Below are 23,312 nucleotides of genomic sequence, written 5' to 3' on the forward strand. Positions count from 1 at the left end.
GGGATTAATGTTTGTGACATACAGTCCGTCGAAGATTTTTAGAAGCAGGGAGGACTGCACACAGACAAAAAAGAGACAACTGTTGACGACTATGCAGAAAAAAGAGGTTCCAGTGGGCAAAAGTACAAAAATTGGAACTGTTGAGAAGTAGAAGAAGGTCATATTCTCAAATGTGAGTTTTTTGTCCAAGCAGAGCAAGTACCCTATGATTGCAAATCAGCAGCTTAGAAAACTTCTCCCACCCACCTTCAACATGCTCCTAAACACCCAGCTAAAAAGATGTTCTGGGGTTGTTTTACATATGACAGCCCAGGATCACTTGTGCCTGTTGACAGCATGATGAAAAGTGACCAAAACATAAAAATACTGGTGAAAAGAGTGCTCCCACATATACAGAACGACAAAGAACTCATCTTCCAACAGGGTTTTGCTCCATGCCACACTTCAAAAAAAAGTGAAAGAGTTCCTCAAAAATCACAACATCTAGTTGCTTCAGTGGCCAGGTAACTCTTGACATTAACCCAATAGAAAACTTTTGGGCCACAGTGAAAAAGAGACTCGGGAAAATTAAATTGCAATACAAAGGATAACTTAATACAATCCATTATAAAAGTATGGTTTCGAGATGCAGAAATAAGAAAAATGTGTTCTGCGTTGGTATAGTCCATGCCTAAGTGAATTAGTGAACTCGTTAGAAACAGAGGAGCGCTTATAAATTATTTGGTCAGGTTGCAGTTTAATTTTTGTACTTATTTTCTTGTGAAATTAAATTTTTTTTTCTTTAAAATGTGGGTGTTTGGATTAATTTTGTTCGCTACTGTATACAGAAGAGATACAAACCTTCTACACCATTATCATCTTCAATACGGTGAGCAATTGGATTAAACAGCAGCTTATTAACAGTCTGTTTATGATAACTATTCTTCTGAAAGGATGTAAGAAGAAACTTTAGTTCTTTGGTGATTCCCTATTTTTTCACTCAGGAATTAGTGGGCATGTTTACCTAATGTAGAAATGGTGCCAAACTTTTGGACAGATGATGAGGTTGCACATGAAGATATCTATCAGTATGCATGGATTTTCTGTAAATAGAAATCCTCTGACACACAAGTAAGTTTACTTCAGAGTTGGAAGTTAACAGGTTCTCTCCCATTCCTGGATTGACGTCATGCTTACTCATGTGGAAGATCTCTAAATGCTAAAAATATTAACACTTGCATAAGTGCATAAATTGGCTGCTCTTAATTGGGTGCATCATATATTTGACATTTCTGAAATATGTTTTTATTTTATAATAACATATCAACCATTCTGTTGCCAGGCTGGTTGGTTGAGTTGTTAGCATGCCTGCTTTCCAACCAGAAGGTCTTTATGTGGGAAGTGAATTTCATCACTGCTTATTGGAGATGTGAAGTAGCTTGGAAAAGTTCCATGATTGGTCTCTAGAACATGGTTTCTGGATTTTGTAAAAAGAAATAAAAAATTACAAAAAAAGAGGAAAAAATCCTAAGTAAACCCATGATACAAATCTACTATAGGTTTATTAAGAACCTTTTGTGGATGGAAACCACATAAAAACATAAGTTAAAATTGGTTCAAGCACTGTCTTATAAAACTAGTTTGGTGTTTTAACTAATTTCTCTCCTATTCCATATAAATTTACACAGTTTACTTCCTATCATACCATCTTTGCTAATTCCATTTTTATTTACATATTAAATTTGCCACCTTCACTAAAAATTGTGCCTAATAGCCAAAATATTTTAAATGTTCTGTAGGTTCACCATTCAGGATGCAGTTGATGTTTACCCGTCAATATTATTGCTTATTTTTCATAGTCTGTCTTTTTTTTTTGCTGAATTTCATACCATATTTACTACAGCACTATTCAGTTTATTTAGTTAGAAATCCTGCAGACTTGTACTGGATTTATTTAGAAGTATAATGTCATCTTTAAAAACTGCATTTAACATATTCAGTTTTGATATCAGGTTTAATGCCACTTTCCTTCATAATGTGATCCATAGAGATGATGAATACAGTGGAGATAACAAGCACCCCTGTCTCACACCTGATTTGATATCAAATCATCTTCCTGTACTTCTTTCAATTCTAACTGCTCACTTACAACTCAAATTTAGAGGGCATATTGCTTTAAGTAGCCAGGGAAGCTCACAGGATTACTTGGTTATTGAAGAACATGCTAACAAGCAGAAGTGAGGTTGTTATCATTCCTCTTTTTATAAAGCCTTGATATGACCACATCTGGATTACTATGCTCAGGTCCAGTGACCTGGGTTTCTTGGGATGAGGAAGTGGTGGAGAGTGTATTCCAGTCTGTGGAATACTTCCTATGAGGATAGACTGAGGATTTGTGGGTTGCAAAAGTCGGTTGACAGGTGAAAAGTGGGGGATATGATAGAAACATTATAGGATTGATGCAAGGGAAAATGTCTCAGCACTTGCCTAGAGGGGGAAGAACAAGAGGTCATACCTGGAAATTGGATAAGAGGGTGGTTAGCAAGGGTGTAAGGACTAGATTTTTTGCTTGGAGTGTGGTGAATGAATGGAATGAGTTGGCTGAGTCAGTTGGGAGTGCTTTGTCTGTTAATGGTTTCAAGGGGAAGGTATGATAGATATTGTATTGATAATCTCCCACGATGAGTCTTAGGACTCCATGGAGGTGCCCATGCAATAATAATAAATGTAGAGTGTGTATTGTTTTTCTCTTGCACTTTGTCATATGCCTTTTCCAGATCTACAAAACTTCAATATAGATCCTTGTTATATTCTTGTGATTTCTCAACTATTTGTCTTAAAGTGTAAATCTGATCCTGATAACTTCAGTTTGGCCTGAACCTGGTTTGTTCTTCACTGTTTCCCTGATGAAAAATTCCTGTAGGAAAAAAGCAGAAGCAGAAACATTTATTAAGAAAGTGGTTAAAATCCCTGTGCATGTGTGTGTGACAGAGGGGGGGGGGGGGTTCTAGATAGCATCAAACATTTTTATGGACATTTGTGATGCCCCCACTCCAAATGGGAGGACATTGTTCTAAAGTTAGGCAGATTTAGGACTTACTGGATTAGCAGCCCACAGGTGAAAAAGAACTATAAGTAATAATTATTGAAAAAATAATTTGTGACTGAACATAATATCTATATCTAATCACATATTAAACATTTTAAATGAAAAGCAATCTGTTTTTCCATAACCTATTAGAGGAACTTATTGTGCATAGATAGCAACTTCCCACTGATGATGATTTTTACTGCTTTTTTTTTTTTTTCTGTTTCTTGTTATCAAACTTTTTCATTTTCACATATCATCTTGCAGCTGTGCTTGCTATGCAATATAGTCAACATCCAGAAAGGGATTTTTTTTAGTATGCATGCATTGATTTGATCCATGCTGAGCAAGACGTAACTTAGTCATTAAGGAAAATCAGTGCTTGATGGCCTAGATAGCACCAACTGGTTAGTGAGTTTGCCTGATAAAATGATTAGTTCTGCAGTAAATCCCTTTTACTGATTGGGAAAGAGTCCGAAGCTTGTTATGGCAACCCCAACTGACAAAAATATTGAGAACACCCTTTGGGTTTAGTTTCCATACTGCTGTGTATCTTGAGAGTCCTGCTCTAGTCACTGCTCGACACTTCAAGTCACCTATAAGTAGTTAGTCTCACTGCTCGTGATGAAAATCATCTTTTACCTAAGGACTTCTCACAGATATCCATGCCATAGTAAAAGTTCAAGTTACTCCCTGCTGGATGTCTTATGAGACCACACCATCCTTGAGATTCGATAACAGTCAATTATGCAACATGATTCGTCCTATGTTTCACTGGGGGGGGATTATGGAAACTCCTTTCTCAGTTAACAAAATCCATCAACCAGTAATCACATGACATGCTTAGCCATTTTGAGAACTTGTCTGAAGGTTTGGTTATTTGAATAGTGCATAATCATCATTGAAATATTCTTCTTTTTCACCCATAGTCTCTGCAGGCCGTTGGGGCACTATAAAGGTTACAGACCTAACCAGGTGTTTTTGTCATTGGATCTCCTTAACAAGGTAGAGAACAAAGAATCCTCATTCTGATATTATCTATCCAGGTGATTCTAGGTCGCCCTAGTTGTTTTTACCAGAATTCAGTGCTGTTTTAGATAAACTATCTGATCTAAACATGTGGCCTAGTCACCAGAGCTGTTTCTGACATTTAGTGATAATATTTTCTTGAGTTCTGGCAATGGAGAATATTTTCCTTCTATGTTATATTGAAATATTACCATAGTTAATTTGGTAAGTTAAATATTTTAAAAACGACAACTGGCAAACAATAAATGAAATGGAAATAACTAGAGAAGAATTAGAAATCAGCCTGAAAGAAACAAGAAACGGAAAATCACCTGGAGAAGATAAGCTAGGTTCAGAACTATATAAATACGCAGGAACAAGATTCAAAGGAAGACTCCTATTATTTTTAAATAAAATTTATTCAACTGCTATTCCCCCCCAATAGAATGGAAAAAAGCAATTGTGATTCCTACCTTTAAAAAAAGGTAATAGAGATGACCCTAAAAACTATAGAGGTATCAGTATACTAAATTCATGTTACAAAATATATAGCAGAATCTTAAATAGCAAACTAATGAAATATTCCGAAAACTTTATTTTAGAAGTACAGAATGGATTTAGAAAAGGACGATAATGTATAGACCTGGCCTTTTGCCTAAAATTAATACTAGAGAAAATAAGAGAATACAATTTAAAAACATATTGCATTTATTGACTTTGAAAAAGCATTTGACAAAGTTAAAAGAAACATATTATTTAACATATTAACCATATCATATGTTTCCAAGGGGTGCTTAAAGGTCAAAGCTATATAACTGAGAGGAGACCTCCACATAGCCTTTAAAGAAATGCGGAAAACCGACCAGGGCTTCTGTCCAATCCTCACAATCTCGTGGTGCACCCTGTTGGGTGTCTACCTGGATACTAAACGAACGAGGATGGGCTGGCAATTTGAGATTTAGCCGACCAAACTGTATTCTTACTGGTTAAACCAAAATAGAAAATGATGGTACAACATGACAAAATTTCATGCCAGCTGGGGCGTCGCCCGGTTAAACAAGGCCCCCGTTGTTTTCGCCAGGGAACCAGGGCGAACAGCGAAAAGTCAGCTACTGGAACAAATCTGAAAACAAACCCCAACTCAACATCACCAGAGTTTAAGATCAGTACTATCAATGTAAGAAGCCTGAATGGCAAAGAAATGGAGCTAGCTGAGGAATTAGATAAGTACCAGATCGACATAATAGGGGTGACTGAAACAAAAAAGACAAAAACTGGTGAGAACTTTCTGAGCCAATAAATACAAAATGTTATATTCAGGAAATGACAATCAAGGAAAAGAAGGAGTAGCCATAGTATTCAACACAAAATGCGAGGCTAATCTTCTTGAATGGCAGGCAGTTCTCAAGTAGAGTGATGTGGGCAAATATCAAAAGGGGAATTGGACAATGAGACTTATTTGTGCCTGTGGTCCCACAGAAGGTTCTACTTAGGCAGAAGTGGAGGAATTTTTTGAGGCTTTAGAAAAAGCACCTGACACAATGAAAAAGAAAAAGTTGGTCATTGTTGGGGATCTAAATAGCAGAGTAGGAAATGATTGTGAGGCATACAAAAATATTTTGGGAAAATTTGGAGAAAAGAGCAAAGCTAATAATAATGGCAAATATATGTTGGATTTCTGCTCAAGACATGGACTGGTTATTACTAACACCATGTTCCAACATAAAAATGTGCACAAATTCACATAGAGAGAAGAGGCAAGGAATAAGAAAAGTCTCATTGACTATGTTATTGTTGATAGTGATGTTTTCTCCCTGGTGCAGGACACCAGAGTGTACAGAGGATTTAAAATCGGAAGTGATCACTATTTAGTCTTGAGCAGAATTAAATTGAATTTCATATTGAAAAGAATAACATGTTAGAATGTTTCAAAGCGAATAAAAGGTGAGCAGCTCTCAGATGTGAACTGTAGACTAAAATACACAAAGATTATTGAAGAAAAAATGAAAGAGTTTGAGAACTGGAACCAAACCTTGGAGATTCAGAGGCAAGCCTTGAAGAAAACCCTGATTGATTCAGCCAGAGAGGCATGTGATGAGGTTGTCTGCAAGGATAGAAAAATCAGAACTCTGTGGTGGACACAGGAATTTTAAAGAGGCAATGAAGGAAAAGAAGAAAGCTTATCAAAAGTTCCTGACAAATAAGTCAGCTTTTGCTCTTAGAGAATACAGAGACAAATGTAAGAAAGCAAAACTCTGTGTAAAACTAGCTAAACAAAAGTCATGGGAGGACTTTGGCAAGAACATAGAAAATAAATATCAAGAAGGTGGTAAGATATTCTGGAGGTTGTTGAAGAAGCTTAGAAATGGAGGAAAGAGTGCTGTAAAAGAAGTTAGACATGATAAAGGTGACATGAAAACAGGAGAAAAAAGATATCCTTGAAGTATGGAGTAATTACTTTGAAAAACTGCTAAAAGAAACAAGCAGTGATGATAGCACTGGTAAAAAAATACTGACCGTGCATGCAATCAGGAATACATATCCATACTTGAAGTAGAAAAAGCCATCAAAGGTTTGAAATGTGGAATGGCAGCAGGAGTAGATGATATTTGACCAGAAATGCTGAAGTATGGTGGTATAAAAGTCTTACAGTGGCTACACTGCATTGTTCAGAAAGCCTGGACAGAGGGACGAATTTCCGATGATTGGAGTAGAGCTCGAATATTACCTATATATAAAAAGGGAAATAAAACTGAATGTGAGAATTACAGAGGTATTTCTCTACTGAGTGTTCCTTGCAAGATCTATGCATGTATACTTGAGAAATGGTTGAGAAGAATTGTGGAAGAAAAGCTTGGTGAAGAACAAGCTGGATTCAGGCCAAATAGAGACTGTCAGGATCAGTTCTTCACTTTACAACAAATAGTTGAGAAAGCATGGGAATATAAGAAAGATCTATATTTAGGTTTTGTCGATTTGGAAAAGGCAAATGACAAGGTGCCAAGAGAGAAGCTATTCAATATGCTACAGTTATATGGTGTCGATGGGACATTATATCAAGCAATACTTAGTCTTTATTTGAGTTGTAAGTCAGCAGTTAGAATAGAGGGAAGTACAGGAAGATGGTTTAATGTTAAATCTGGTGTGAGACAAGGATGTACATTATCTCCTCTGTTATTCATTATCTATATGGATCACATTATGAAGGAAAGTGGTATTAAACATGATATCAGAATTGGAGATGTTAATGTCAGCTCTTTGCTTTATGCAGATGATGTTATACTTCTAAATAAATCTATTATAAGTCTGCAAGATTCTCTGACTAAATTGAATAACTGTTGTAATAGATATGGTACGAAGGTCAGCAATAAAAAGACAAAGACAATGAAAGTAGGCAGAATCATTGAAAATGTCAACTGTGTTGTGATTGGAGAACCTGTGGAACAAGTAAAACTTTTCAACTACATAGGCATGATTTTTACTGAAGATGGTAAATTAAATATGGAAATAGACAACAGAATCAACAAAGCTGGTATGGTAGGCAGTCAATTGAATAAATTCATATGGAATAAGAGAGAAATTAGTCAGAACACTAAATTAGCTGTATACAAGACAGTTTTCAAACCAGTTTTAACTTATGGATCTGAGAGCTGGGTCAGAAGTAAAACACTTGACCAAAGACTAGAGATCGCAGATATGAGAGTCCTGAGAAAGATTAGAAGTGTGAACAGATGGCATCAATGGCAATATCATCTTAAAAACGAGGATATTAGGAAGGAACTTGACATTGTTGGCATCCAGGAATGCGTTAGCAGGGCTAATCTCAAATGGTAAGCTCACTTAAATAGAATGGGCGAGGAAAGGTTAGCAAAACAAGTGTTCTCTGCCAGGTTGGCAGGAAAACAACCCAGAGGAAGACCAAGATATAGGTGGATGATACAAAGTGCCTTAGACGATAGAAATATATCTGATAATGTTGGAGTCTTGACAAGTAACAGACTGATTTGGAGGAAAATTGTAGATAGGAAGTTGGTAATGATGTAAATTTTTCATGTAGTACTATCATATCCTGTATACCCCTTGAGGGTACATGGCAGGAATTTGATGATGATGACAAATACCCAATAATATCTTAAAAGCTATCACAAGTATATATGAAAATAATCAAATACAAATAACATTAAATCATGAGCTATCATATATGGGAGAGATAAACGAAGGGGTCCGACAGGGATGTTCCCTCTCAGCAACTCTTTTTAATATCTACTTAAATGAAATAATAACAAAATAGAAAAAAAATTTACATCAAGGAGTGAAACTTTTTCCTACAGTGAACTTAAACACTCTCCTTTTTGCCGACGACCAAATAATAATTACAAATTCTGAAGATAACTTACAGAAAGCTATTTTAGATCTAAATGAGATGGCCAAAGATTATGGTATGATAATATCAACAGAAAAATCAAAAACTATGGCCTTTAAATGACAAGATCTAACAAGAACTAAAATAGTAATAGATAACGAGAACAGGTGAATTCATTTAACTACCTAGGATGTATGATCACATATGAAAATAAAAAAGATATAAACCTAAAAATTGCAAAATATTTTAAAATAACAGGTGTAATTAACTCTATATTTAAACCAAACCTGGTTCAGAAACAAACCAGACTAAAAATATACAATACATTAGTCCTACTAGTCTTAATATATGGAAATGAAGTCTGGACAATAAAACAAAAAGACAAACAAACATTAATAACAGCAGAAATGAAGTTTATGAAAAAAACTGCAAAGTATACCCTGTTTGATCACAAAAGAAATGAAGAAATTATGAAAGAATTAAACCAAGAACCAGTAATAGAAAAAATTTTAAAAAAAATATAAATGGATGGAACACGTTCAAAGAAAGAAAACAGAAAGATTATCAAAACAAGACTTAAAGTACAAGCCATTAGGAAAAAGAAAACCAGGACGTCCTCTTAAACGATTCAACGATGACACTTCTAAGGCCATACTAGGCCTAAATCCTTAATGCGCATGATGATGATGAATTTGGTAAGTTAAAGCAGTAACTTGCAAAAAAAAAAAAAAAAAAAATTGGTGAAACAATAAAAACTGATGTACTATTCTGAAGCTTATCATAATTATTGATACAAGCCTATAACTAGAATTATTTTATTCATTTGTATGTTTAACCATTATTTAAAAAACTTATCGCATCTCACATTCTGGATGATTTTTCAGGGAAATCCAGAATTTTTGTTTGAAACAAGAGATTGCGATTATTTATTTAATTGGGATACAAGTGCAGTCTGTCCAAAAATTCCTAGGTAAGATTACTTTTTAGTTTTTCCATTATTTAAGATTAAAAAAATTCACTAATTCACAATTGGACTGCGTTATTCATCACTTGACCAAGTGCCAAATTGATGTTTTTGGGGAAAAAAACACATTAATTTAGCGCTTGGTCAAAAGGAACTTATTCCATTTTGTGTTTAGTTCTTTGAAACAAAACTGTGTAAACATAGGCTCCTTCTTGATCTCGTTATTTTATAGGTAGGTTACATAATTATACATCAGATAGCAGGCTAATCTCCAAAACATCGATTTGGCGCTTGGTCAAGTGATGCATAACCTGGTCCAATTGTTCTGCTTGCTTTCTAATTATTTTAATAGTTTGTAAATAGTCTTCATTGTTTTAAACTAATATTTATTATCAGCATATAATGATTTGAATAATTATTAGTCATTGAGTTTTGATATGTATCCTCATGGGGGGGGGTATAGATACTATTGATATAGTACTGCTTATATTCAACCTATCTCTAAAAAGAGAGGCAAATCAATACCCCAAACTAACTGTCCAATTTTTCTTACAGTTCTTTGTCACCCACATCTGGACAAATACCATGAAAAAGTTTGGCATGTCCAAGTGGTTGCCCTTGATATCTTCAGGGCTTTTAAACCTGGTCTGACACAAAGGCCTGTTAAGTAAATTTCCATCATTTGGTATGCCTCTGACTTCTGCAGTTGGACTGCTAACTTTGGGTGATGGTGAACAGTTACTAATCTTCTAAGTATACAACCAATGAGAGAGAGAACAGAACCTACAAGGTTCTGTTCTCTCTCTCATCTTCTTCTATATATAAATGACTTACTCCAGCAGACTACCAACCTAATACATATTTTTGCTGATGACAGCACATTGCATTCCTCCCTTTCATTTGACAAACTTGGCACAAATCACCACAATCTCCAGAGCCCTAACCACTACAGCTATCCCTCAACTTACGTCAGATTGAGTTACGTCTGTTTGAAGGTACATCCGTGATCCCATAAGGGAATAAATAATATTTTAGATTATACTTTTCAAACAAGACGCAAGCAAGCGTAAAGTAAAAAGGTTTCTATTTAGCAACAATGCATCATGCACAGTGGCAACCTTCCTCGGCAGTCAGCCATCGGCACTTGTCTTCAACAGCTCCTCTGTTGATTTTGTGTTTGAGAAAAGGTTATTTCTGTATTATCATTAAATATGTCTTGATATTTTGTGCAACATGGCCCTACATGCCCAATCAAAAAACCTAGTGAAGAATCGCAGAAAAAGAGGTGAGCAATTGATCTTGAAACTGTCGTGATGTTCTATTTTCATGTGTGTTCTAATTTACCATCTAGTTTCAAGTCACTCGTATAAATAAAATAACTAATTGCGAATTGATCACCGATCCAAAAGTAGGGAAATTTATAATTATACTGCGCCACCCTATTTTTAGATTAGTCTATATAAAATAGTAGGATCAATTCTTAATTAAGTTAGCAGTCTTCTCATTAGGCCGAATCATTTATTATTATTCTACTTGGGGCACCCGCAAGATTCGAATTTTTTATGAACGGTGCAATAAAAGGGAGTTCAGGCAAACACAATATTTAGATTAACAAAATAAAACATTTAATATACGATATAATATAGCAAATACATGAATTCTACTTTTAAATGAAACAATACAAATAACTTAATACATCTTGCTAAGTCACTCATTCCAATTCAATGTTCTAAACTTTGACATACAATTCACTGCTTCAAAATTATAAATTTATTTAATTCAAGTTAATAAAACAAAACTTCTCATTTGATCAGTCTGCACACATCTATCAGTTGTACTTAATGTTTAAATTCACAGCAGGTACTAATCAAGGTAGACATTATTCCAAGCAATCTTATTTCGGACCTTGAACTTCGAAGATACACTATAGTTAATGTTAGAATAAACAAACATGCATGACTACTCTTACCAGATACAATCTTCAATACATCAATTTATTGCGAGCACACTTATGAATTAACTTATTTGAGCTAGCGGAACACATTAAATAAAATTCTCCAACGCTTTAACTGAACTACTGTTAATCGCGCTTCACTACTCTAAAAAAGCAATAAGGTACTGATATCCTTCCTTGTTTACTTTCCTGCAACTAGTTAAATTCATTATAATTCTTCTCAGGGCAACATAGAATTAAGACGTAATCCTAGACTAACTGGAACTAATCAGAATTTTTGCATTGAATGTCCAGTTCTTTATTTATCCGGTTACGGCATTAATCTTCCTTTACAACACAGCTGACTTCACTTACAGCTAAGTATATGATTCACTATGTTTTGGCTCACTTCTAAACACTATTCTCATGAATTTCTGCCCTAGAGAACTTATAATTTTCTTCCACTTCCTTTGCTTGTATCCTACCTTCCTTCCCGCTCTGCAAAAACTTCCTTTCTCCTCTCTAATTAAAAATCTTATCTCTCATTAAAATTCCTATTCTCCCCTTTTTCCTTTCTGGTTCCAAGGTCACCACTCTTCGACTCGTGCTTGTTTATTTCATGCGTCTCCATGACAACGCATGAACGTAAACATTTCACTAATGTAATACAACGCTCTACTCTTACATAAGTGATTACATAACGTTAAATTTTCACAAATAAGAATAAACAGAATATTTGAGCTACTTAATCAGCTCTTTCATTACGTATACAATTATTTATAATAACACTCTTCGTTACTTTACATATATATTTTAGTTATCATAAATTTCCATACATATTATTATTTAATAAATCAATAGTAGGTTAAGTTTAGAATAAATATTCAAATAGTAATCCTTAATTAAGGAACAATAAATATTCTTTATACAAATTATGATTAATACATAATAAGCAATGTTAAATGTGAATGAAAAAAAATAAATTACACAACATAGTTTCATTAAAAAATAAATTACACAACAAAGCTGCAAGTTATAAAGCAACATGAAGCTGGTAAGCCTGTCAGTGGGATCACACATGACTTTGGATGGTCTCATTCTATAGTGACAACCATTTTGAAAAATAAGGATAAAATCGCAGAGGCTGTGAAAGGATCTGCTTCCATTAAATTGACAATAGTGACGAAGCAACCTTCGACAAGATCATGTTGATGATATGGAAAAGCTATTTGCATCGTGGATAGAGGACCTGAATTAAAAGTGCATACCCCTTAGCACTAGGACCATAACTGCTAAGGCACTAAGTCTCTTCGGCATGTTGAAGGAGAAAGCAGGACTGATGAGAAGGCTGCCAAGGAGTTTGTGGAAAAATTGGATAAAATTATTACAGAGGAAAATTATTTGCCACGGTAAATATTTAATATGGATGAGGCTCCTTGTTTTGGAAAAATATGCCCAAACAGACATTTGTCCACAAAAAAGCTAAGGTCTATGTCTCTAATTTCAGAGCTCTTAAAGACCATATTACGATTCCGTTAGGAGGTAATATGGTCTTTAAGACCCTATAACTCTGTTGGATATAAACTGAAACCATTTGTGATATGACACAGTGAGAATCCATGAGCCTTCAAAAACATTAGGAAGCATACTATTCCAGTTCATTATTGGAGCAATAAGTCATGGATGACTCAAAAGTTGTTTGAGGATGCCTTAATCAATGGTTATGTTAGTGACATAATGGAAAGCTATTGTGTGAAAGAAAATGTAGAACTTAAAATATTATTAATTCTAGATAATGCTCCAGGTCATTCACCTTACATCGATGATCTTCACCCCAAGATCAAGGTCATGTTTTTTCTCTCCAAACAATAATTCATTGATCCAACCGATGGATTGGAGATTTCTTGCAGTGTTTAAGGCTTATTATCTATGGAGAACTTTTTCACAAGCGATTTCTGCCACTGAAGGAAATGATCAGACTCTCATGAAATTCTGGAAAGCATTCAATATTCAATATTTATCATGCTATTAAAAATATTACTGTGACTTGGGATGAAGTGACCTCTAAATTTATGAGTGGCATATGGAAAAAGACATTAAAAAGGTTTTTGTACAATTTTGGAAGTTTTGAAAAAACTGAAAACCTTTGTAAATTGAGGGAAGAAGTAGTCAGCCTAGCAAACAATCTGAATCTCGAAGTGAATGATGACGACATAGTTCAACTCATAGAAAGTGTCCCTGAAGAGTTGATCAACGAAGAATTGGTTGAACTGGTAGAATAATGTGTTGCAGAAGAGGAAGAATGAGAAAAGGAAGAGGGAAAAGAGAAATAAGAAGAATTAGTTAAACAGTTCACAGGTCTTGCAGAAGTGTTCTCTGCAGTTAGCAATGTTCTCAAAATGGCTGAAGACATGGACCCCAATATTGAACACTACTTTATTAGCAGAAAGGAAAGTACATGATGCATTTGCTCGTTGTAAACAATTTATGATGAAAAGAAGAGTTATTCCTTTTCTTTTCATCATAAATTGTTTATGATGAAAAGTACATTGTACATTTTCATCAAAAATAAAAAAAAGGTTACACTAGAAGAGCTGCAGCCTGGTCCTTCACATAGGAAAGGTAATGAAGATGTGATTGTGGAGGAAATGGGTGATTATTCTCTTGCTTTATAGTGGCAGTAACATACAGTACAGTTTTATAAGGTTTAAAAATTAAAATGACAGTATACTTATTACGTTAAGTCATCAACCCCTATAACTCTGTTGATTTAATATATCGACTTATGTCTTGCCAGATGGAACAGAACACCGATATAAGTCGAGCAAATATTGTACTACCTTAAATACAGATATCCAACACATTCATTGCAGGGGTTTGGATAATCTGGTCAATTTCAATGAAAGCAAAAACACAACACTTTCTTATATCACACAAAAAAGAACCCTTCTCTTCCAGTCTTACTTTTGACAACACCCAAATCCCCATGCATGATGAGATTTATCTTCTTGGGATAACACTGACCTCAAATCTTTTTTGGCACAAACATATTATGAATATTGCCACCTCTGCCTCCTAAAAGTTAGGCTTCTTTTTTGCTTGAAGTGTTACTTTAGAGTTAATCTGTTTGGAGAGTAGTGCCCTCCCCCACCCCAGAGTTCCCTAAAGATAGCGGACACTTTACAGAAAATGGCAGTCAGACTGATCAATGATCCCCCCCCCCCCCCCCACTCACTGATACACTTCACTCACTTTTCACACAGGTAGCTGGATTTCCACTGCGTGAATTTTCTATGGTCACTGTTTATCAGAATTGGCATCAGTAATGCCCCACTCTGTCAAATCACATAAAATGTGCACAGTAACTGACCAATATTCCCTCATAGTGCATCTCCAAACTCATTGAACAAATTTCTCATCTTCGTTGATCCTTTCAAATGCTACCCTCTAGAACAGTCTGTTATGTGTTTCTTGAGGAATACATCCACAGTTTATCAAGATAAATGTGAACAAGTTCCTTCTTGCCCACCCACAGTTCCCCATTAAAAAAAACAAAAAAAACATCCAGAATTTGACCTGCCCACATCTTATGAATGTCTGGAAGACTTTAGTAATTCTCCATACATAAACCTTTCTGTTCGAATATCATCCATTCCAGTTGCCTTTCCATATTTCAGATTTCTTACATCTTTTCTGCTTCCCACACTTGAAATAATATTAGAAGTATTAAAATAACTTGATTCTTCTTTGATATGAACTACTTATGTTTTCTTGTTTCATAATTTTCAGTGAAATAATAAATTAATTTTTAATTTAATATTTTCAGATTAAATACATCAGATAACTTCACAAATACATCAGATAACTTCACAACATCAGGACTGTCTTCTAAATCCAATCCAGCCCCCACACTGGAAATAATAATGGGCTTGTGTATCTGCCTTGCACTGTTGTGTTTGGTTCTTTTTATAGTTGTAAAGAAAGAAAGAAGGTAATATTAATTTACATGTAGTATTTTATCAATTTCATATCCATAACATTTTTCATAATTATTTTAAGTATCTTTTCTTTAGGAAATGCTTTATTATTATTATTACCCTACTGCTTATAGACATTAGTTTCATCTTGGAAATTACCAAATTTGCATTATTTATGTTCTGGCTTGGTTGGCTACATAGATAGATCCCTTACTCTCCAGTCAACAAGCTGTTGGTTTGAATCCTATTATGAATGTAAATAAAGATGTTTGTCAGTATCTTTGGATGGTAGATGAAATTTATTGTCCAGTATATCACCCTGCTTATTTGAAGGCCTGAAATGGTTTGGTCTCTAGAGCAGATTCCCCAGATTATCTAGCCCTTATCGCACTTGTTGCTAAATAATTACATCATTTCTTTGATGTGTACTCTTAAAGGAATATGGATATACAAGATACTATAATGGTGCTGCTAAAATACTAAATTACGTATCACCCTGCTTACTTACAGTCTAAAATGATTTGGTCTCTAGAGCAGGCATTCCAGAACTAAACCTTATACCACATTACTATCTAAGCAAGGGATAAAGGATACTACAATAGTTCTAAATTGCATGCACTGTTACCAGAATGTGTTTGAAGTCAGTTTTATGTTTGTTAAGGAAAAACCAGGATGCTATACTAGAATCAGTCCCACTACTACACCTAGGAACTAATCACTCCCATGGTCAACTGATATGCATTCACAATGTTTCTCTGTCCCTCATGTAGATTGGTTTTATGTATATTGACGTATATAGGTACGTCAGTGTGTGTGTATATTGATACATGCAGCATAACATCTCTCTCACCATTACTCTTCTTTCATCTTTTTTTTTTTTTTTAATTTTAATTTTTCTTCTTATTTTTATGATAGTAATCTTATCTTTCAGTAATATGATGATACAACAGCTGTGAGTCCCTTTTATGGGAAGGTACAACACCATCTCAATTCCCCCTAATTTTATCTGTGCTCAAGACCAAGCCTAGCTGACAAATCAGGCCTATGGCTGAGTCTTAAGTATTCCTGACTGTAATCCATATGTGTGTTCACTGAGCCTTTGCCTATTCTGGGGGACAAAAAAACCGGAGTTTCCAGGTGAAAAAATCCCCTACTTCCATATAAGAACTGGCTAACTCATCTTTCGTTGAAAGATTCCTCACATCATGGATGGGAATCAAACCCATGTCTTTCCTCCCAAAGGGCTTCATCTATACTGACTGAGCTATGGAGGCTCTACGAGGTGTGGCTATTAAATAATGAGACTGGTTGCAAAAATGTAGTTTATTATTACAATTGTACAACTTAATTGTTATCCCCTTCAACATATACTCCCTTCTATCTATATATCATTGCATACGAATTTTCCATTGTTGGAAGCAGTGCTGCAAGTCATGAGGTGTTATCTGCTTCAATAGCGCTGCCATTGTCTCCTTTACCTCATCCACTGATATCAATGGCGTGGTAATGGTTGAATGGGTACCAGAGGGTCACAGTTAACCAACGTTATTACCTTGAGATTAACCAATGTTATTACCTTGAGATTCTGGCCAAGCTGTGAGAACGAGTGAGGAAGAAGAGACTGATCTGTGGAAGAACAACTCTTGGATTCTCCATCTAAACAACACTCCAGCCCACAATGCACTGCCTGTAAAGCAGTATCTGACTGATAAGAAGATCCCAGTGTTGGGCCATCCCATCCACCTTACTCGCCAGACTTAGCTCCCTGTGACTTTTACCTTTTACCAAAGTTGAAATCTGCATTGAAGGGCACCCATTTTCAGTCAGTGGATGAGGTAAAATGGCAGCACTACTGAAGCAGATAACACCTGATGACTTGCAGCACTGCTTCCAGCAATGGCAAATTCGTATGCAACAGTGTATAGATACAGGAGGGGAGTATGTTGAAGGGGATAACAATTAAGTTGTACAATTGTAATAATAAACCACATTTTTTGCAACTAGTCTCATTATTTAATAGCCACACCTCATATATGTTAGGACTAGTGAATTGTCACAGCCAAGTAAACTTGACCTTTCATTAATTTATGTTGGGACAGGACAGTTAATTGTATCTGCTGTGGATGTCATGTACATTCGCTGATCAGTTTGTGTTCCTTTTGACTGCAGTCCCTCTTACACTGGTCCTGATTATATATTTAGTTTAATCCTTTATCCAAGTGTAAGCAAACAAAGTTTGTGCCTGAAGTAATTTCAGGACTGGGGCAACTCGTGGCAAAGGTGGTATGACTTTGCATCACTTGCTTTAGTATCACATAATGCAAACCACATCTGCTTGCAGACATGTATAATGCTATGCATTAAGGGAAGGGCCACTACCCAAACCAATGTCGACCTTTACTGAGGTCCCATCAGTGGGAGCAAGACCAAGAGGTGGTGATGCCAAGGTGGAAGTAATTCAGAAGTCATATTTCCATATATGAGTTGCCAAAAGGTGTCACATCTTATTATTAAAATTCTCTGGATTATAGATAGTTGATGGAAGTTGTTTTCCACTTGGTTATGCTAGGAATTATATATTTGGTTTAATCCTTTATTCAAGTATAAGCAAACAAAGTTTGTGCCTGAAGTAATTTCAGGACTGGGGCAACTCATGGCAAAGGTGGTATGACTTCACATCACTTGCCTTAGTATTCCATAATGCAAAGCACATCTCCTTGTGGACATGTATAATGCTATGCATTAAGGGAAAGATCACTACCCAGACTAGTTTAGACCTTTATTGAGGTCTCACCAGTGGGAGCCAGACCTAGAAGTGGTGATACTAAGGTTGAACTAATTCAGAAGTCAGAACTCATAAGTAAACTTTATTTGGAATATGGAGCAATAAAGAAATGATTGTGGACTGTCATAAATAAGTGCATTTTATAATGCTTACATATGGTGTTGGCATTCATTATTATGACAATTAATCTAGAACAGTTTTTGGCATTAATGTGATCCAGTTATATTAGAAACAATCATAATATAACTGGACTTTTTTTTAATATAAGGACTTGGATACCTTTCGAATCAATCCAATGGCATGTATGAAGTGCATGGTCAGAAAAGCCTGCTTTTCCATAATGAAGGGATTTTTTGTTTGTGTTCTTTTCATTTTGGAATTGTTTGTCCTGTTTCACCTATGTAGGGCAGGTTACAAGTGCAACAGATCTGATATATACTTGATTGGCAAGGAAAGGAAGAGGAGAAGATCCTTAGGAGAGCTAAGTATACTTTTTATTTGCATTGGTCATTTTAAAGTGGTCTTAATGTTGTAGCGTTTTGTCTTTGTTTTCAGATATTCCCCAGGTATAAGGGATGGCTATGGCATTATTTTAATCTTTTATTTTTGGTTGTATTTTTTTTTTCTCCGAAAGATTCTATGGATTTTTTTTGCTATAGCCATTTTTCTTTATAAACATTTTGCTTATTGTTTCATATGCATTTCTCAGAGCCTGTTCATCGCAACAAATTGTTAGAGCCTCTGTTTTTCAGAATGCTCATGATACATAGTTTTTGTACAGGATGGTGGTATGAGTCTGTGTGTGTAGGTTCACGGTAAATAGTAAAGGATCGACAGCCAGAAAGAAGCATGATAAAAGTATCCAGAAAAGGAAATGTGTTATTCATTTTGATTTCAGGGGTGAATTGAATGTCTTTGAATTGTTTAGGTAGTTAAGGAAATTATTTAAAGTTTAGCAGCCATCAACACATCTTAACCAAGCTTTGGGTTTTAAGGTTGCTGAATCCAAAGGTTGTTGCTCAAAATCTTCCATATAAAAGTTAGCTATAAGGTAGGGAAGGGAATCAGGAGCCTGTGGTCATATCTTCTTTTCATAGGTAGACAAACGATTTTTCCCTGCAAAATAACCAGATCCAAGTATGTGGATAAAGAGGGACTGTGATGTTGACATGAAATTTGTCTTGTAAGAGAAGAACTGTGTTGGTAATTGGGACATTTATGAAAGGGGATCGCATCAAAACTAAGTGTTTGTTGTCGTTGAATGTGAAGTAATAAATCCCTTAAAACGAAAAAAAATGTTGTGTTATTACCAAGCTCTGCACGGTGATGCTGTCATTCTTAACTGAGCAGCCTATCTTGAAAAAATGAACCAAATGATATCCAACAGACTGCATTAACAAGAAAACAACAGAATTACCTAAGTCAATAACCATATTGCCAGCAGAAACCATTAAAAAGTTGTTCTCACAGTCTTCCAAAAATACATAAAAATAACTACCACTATTATTCAAATTAAGTGGATATTGAATCCAACATTATTTCAAAATTATGGACAGTGAAAATACTAAGGACAGTGATCGGAGCTTACTTCACCTTTACTACAAGTCGCCCTGTCATTAAAGGTCAGCTTACACTTATATCCACCAAAACTTTTATAGTCTTTATATTCTGCATGAAACTCTTGTAGTTTCTCTATTCAGCTTTGAAATAATGTTGGAATCAATATCCACTTAATTTGAATAATTTTGCATTGCTGAAGTGAAGCCTTTTGGCTCTATTTTTTGGTAACTACCACTATGGCTAATAGTCGAAGGAAATAGCCTGATTAAGTTGGTAGGTCATTCCCCACCCCCATACACACAAAAACACACAACACTTCATAAACAAAATTAGGGATGTTACATTAAACAATGAAGAATTTTTAGTCAGTTTTGATGTAACTTCTGTTTTCACTAATCCCAATCACCAACTTCGCTTACATGACATATCTCTTCCTGATATCACAACCCTCTTTTCCATGTAGGTAGAAGTAGGTTGGACTGAAGGTCCAACCTACTTCTACCTACAAAAAAGAAAGTATGACCATGGTTAATACTTTCTTTTATGTGGAACATTTTGAGTAATGTGCTCTGTATTCAGCGAATGTAAATTAAAGGGTATGCTCAGCTCTTCTAAGGACCCCTTCCCTTCCTTTTCATGTCCACCCAAGTGTATACCAAATCCATTGTACCTCTAACCAACCCTACATAGGTGAAACAAGGCAAACAACCCCAAAATGAAAAGAATGCAAATGAAACATCAAATTCCTTCATTATGGAAATTTTTTTTTGATCATGCACTTCAAACATGTCACAGAATTCATGTGTAATCCACATGCAGAAAAAAAAAACTTCACCGATTTTTCAAGCAGAAATAACCTACATATTGGATACCAGAAAAAACAAATTTAATTTGATAATGATCCACTTGTTCTCAGACAAAAAAAAAAGAAGCTTAAATACCAGGAAATTATTTCCTGTTAAGGAAACCAAACTCTTAATTAGTAACCATTAATGTAGTTATTCCAATTTGACTTTTTCTTTCTTCCACCAGAGGTCAGGTTAAGATCAGTGATTGACCAAAGCACTTATGTAGCTCACTGTAGAGGGAGTATACTGATCTACCTTGTGATCCTGTGTGTGTGTGTGTGTGTGTGTGTGTGTGTGTGTGTGTGTGTGTATACACTGCTTGGAAGGAAGTCAACAGACACCATAGTACAAGGAAGAAACAGCCATGGCGCCCACCTTAATAAGATGTAGGACCTCCTTTCGCTGTGATGACTGCAGCAATCCTATGGGGAATACTTTCCACAAGCATATGATATCAATCAGTGGGAATTTTGGATCATTCTACCCTGGACTGTTGTGGGGGTGGACATCCCTTGACTTTGCCCAACACTCCAGTTCATTCCACATGTTCAGTAAGGTTGAGATCAAGGCTCTGTGGAGGCCAGTCAAGCATGGTGACGTTTGTGTCCACAAACCACACAGTTACAGCAGCAGCCTTATGGCATAGTGCATTGTCTTGCTGAAAGAGACAATGGTCAGTTCCTTAGAAATGCCACAAAGTAGGAAGCATTGCATTGTTCAGAATGTCAGATACCTCTTGGAGTTCAATGTTTGTGACACCACAAACAGAGGCCTGAAGCCAAACCAGGAAAAACAGGACCATGGCATCACACCCCCACCTCTGAAATTTATAGTTGGGGCTATGCACTCTGGTAAGAGTTGTTCACCGGGCATCCTTCCCACGCCTCATCCGTTTGCTTGATAGTGGGGTAGCATGATTCATTACTCCATAACACATCTTTCCAAGCTTCCATGCCCCATTGTACACACTCTTTGCACCACTGAAGACAATACTATATGTTGGTTCAGGTAATGTGGGGCTTGCATATTGTGGTCCTACCATTGAAACCCATGTTGGGAGCCTTGGTTTTGGATGTTTTTGTGCAGATTCATTTCCAGTTGCTGTCCGGAGCTCCACATTCAATGGTTCAGCTGAAAAAATGGCAATTTGTACATATTATCCTTCATAATACCACCGTGAGTGTGATGGGGCACTGTGGGTGGCACTTTCAGTTGATTTCCTGTGCTTTTATCTCAGTATAGTATCACTGACCTGGAATGTCCTAATTTGTCAACAATTTGCTGAACAGATAGGCCTGCAACATGACATCCTATCACAGCACCTCTTTCGAATTTGATCAGTTCTCTTCTTGCAGTCATTTCACCCAAACACAGTTGCACTTACTTGGAAGCATTTTATTCCTCCAATTTATAGTGGCTACAAACATATGACTCATTACATGGTACAGTGCACCTTGTCCATGTCTATTGACTTCTTTCCAAACAGTGTATGTGTGTGTGTGTGGGTATTCATTCCTGAGCATGATCTTGATATAAACATTAAACAATCTGAAGTAAGTTTTGTAACATGTTCATTTTCTTCATAATTATTTATAGTAAATGCTGATCACCTTGTAACTCTGAAAGAAAGGAAAGTCCAGAACCTAGGACTTTGAAAGTTATATTCCATTGCAATGTAACCATTGCACCATTAGCTTTAGACTTTCTATCTCATATGATTGTTAATATGTGCATTGTTTTTGCAAGAACTCTCATGATGTCTGCAACAAATTTACATTCTTCAAAGAGCTCTATGGGATCAGAGCATACTTGTAAAATTCAGTAACTTTTGTCAAAAGTTATAGCATGTTTTAGCTTATGTATGCTATACACATACTTTTGTTTTGCCTAATTTTTCTACTTAATACTAAAAGATGGTCTAGTTGAAATGGTGTGATGAAAATCATTAGTCATATTTAAAAATTGGGATTCTAAAATTACCAAATTTCATGGCAGCTGTAGTGAATATGAATCATTTTTTCACATTTTGCTAATTGATTAGCAAAATCACAGATTGTATTAAATCTGTTATTTATGAAGTATATAAAATGCATTTCCATCCAGCCAGAATGGAGGCTTTGCTATATAGAATATGCTGTCAGAGTTATTGTTAACGTGATTGACCAAATGGATAGCACTTCTCATCTAAAAACAATGCGTAGTGAATTTAAATTGCATTGTGGATCTGGATGTTGGTGAATGTCAAGATTTGAGTCCTGTCGATGTAAATGTTCATCAATCACACGTGAACACCAAATCCCATCAATATATATTTATATCGCTAAATTAAAAATTCCAAAAATAATATATGCTTGAAATTCATTATCAAACTGTACTGTAGTTAAATTTGAACCTTCAGCTTCATTATCCATGAGGATGGTTGACTTTTATCAATAAAAAAGGGAATTTATATTAGTATATCGTAACGCTTGCCCATCAGCTGCATCACATATGATCACACATGCTCATGTTTATATTACATCATGGCATTATAACTCTGACTGCTCCAATCTAAACAATATAACGGATTCATGACTCTCTTCTTGTGACCTGAGAGATCAGTTTGAATTTCTCTGTTACCATGGCTAGACCAAGACCCAGTGGTGCCCAAAGCAGGGAATGCTTTGGGCATCAATGAGTGAATGCGAATTAGAACAAATGCTCAAGGAAATACTCAATAATGAATGATCTGAATTAGATGATTGGGCAGACAGTGATCCAGAAGAAGAAGAAGCAGATCTTCCCACAAATGTGAGCTCTGAGTCTAG

General features: G+C 35.6%; 1 protein-coding gene across 2 annotated transcripts in view; it reads left to right on the forward strand.

Annotated features, from left to right (window-relative positions):
* Positions 1-23,312, forward strand: part of Lerp (lysosomal enzyme receptor protein) — a 514,158-nt gene that overhangs the window by 463,623 nt on the left and 27,223 nt on the right. For both annotated transcript variants that reach the window (XM_090408956.1, XM_090408955.1), the window contains exons 39-40: positions 9,323-9,408; positions 15,162-15,326. In XM_090408956.1, the coding sequence (XP_090265082.1) occupies positions 9,323-9,408; positions 15,162-15,326 (251 nt within the window). The remainder of the gene's footprint in view (positions 1-9,322; positions 9,409-15,161; positions 15,327-23,312) is intronic.

The sequence above is a fragment of the Typopeltis vanoorti genome, chromosome 19, assembly GCF_054136105.1.
Source record: "Typopeltis vanoorti isolate ZY-2024b chromosome 19, IOZ_Tvanoo_1.0, whole genome shotgun sequence".
Taxonomy (NCBI): Eukaryota; Metazoa; Arthropoda; class Arachnida; order Uropygi; family Thelyphonidae; genus Typopeltis; species Typopeltis vanoorti.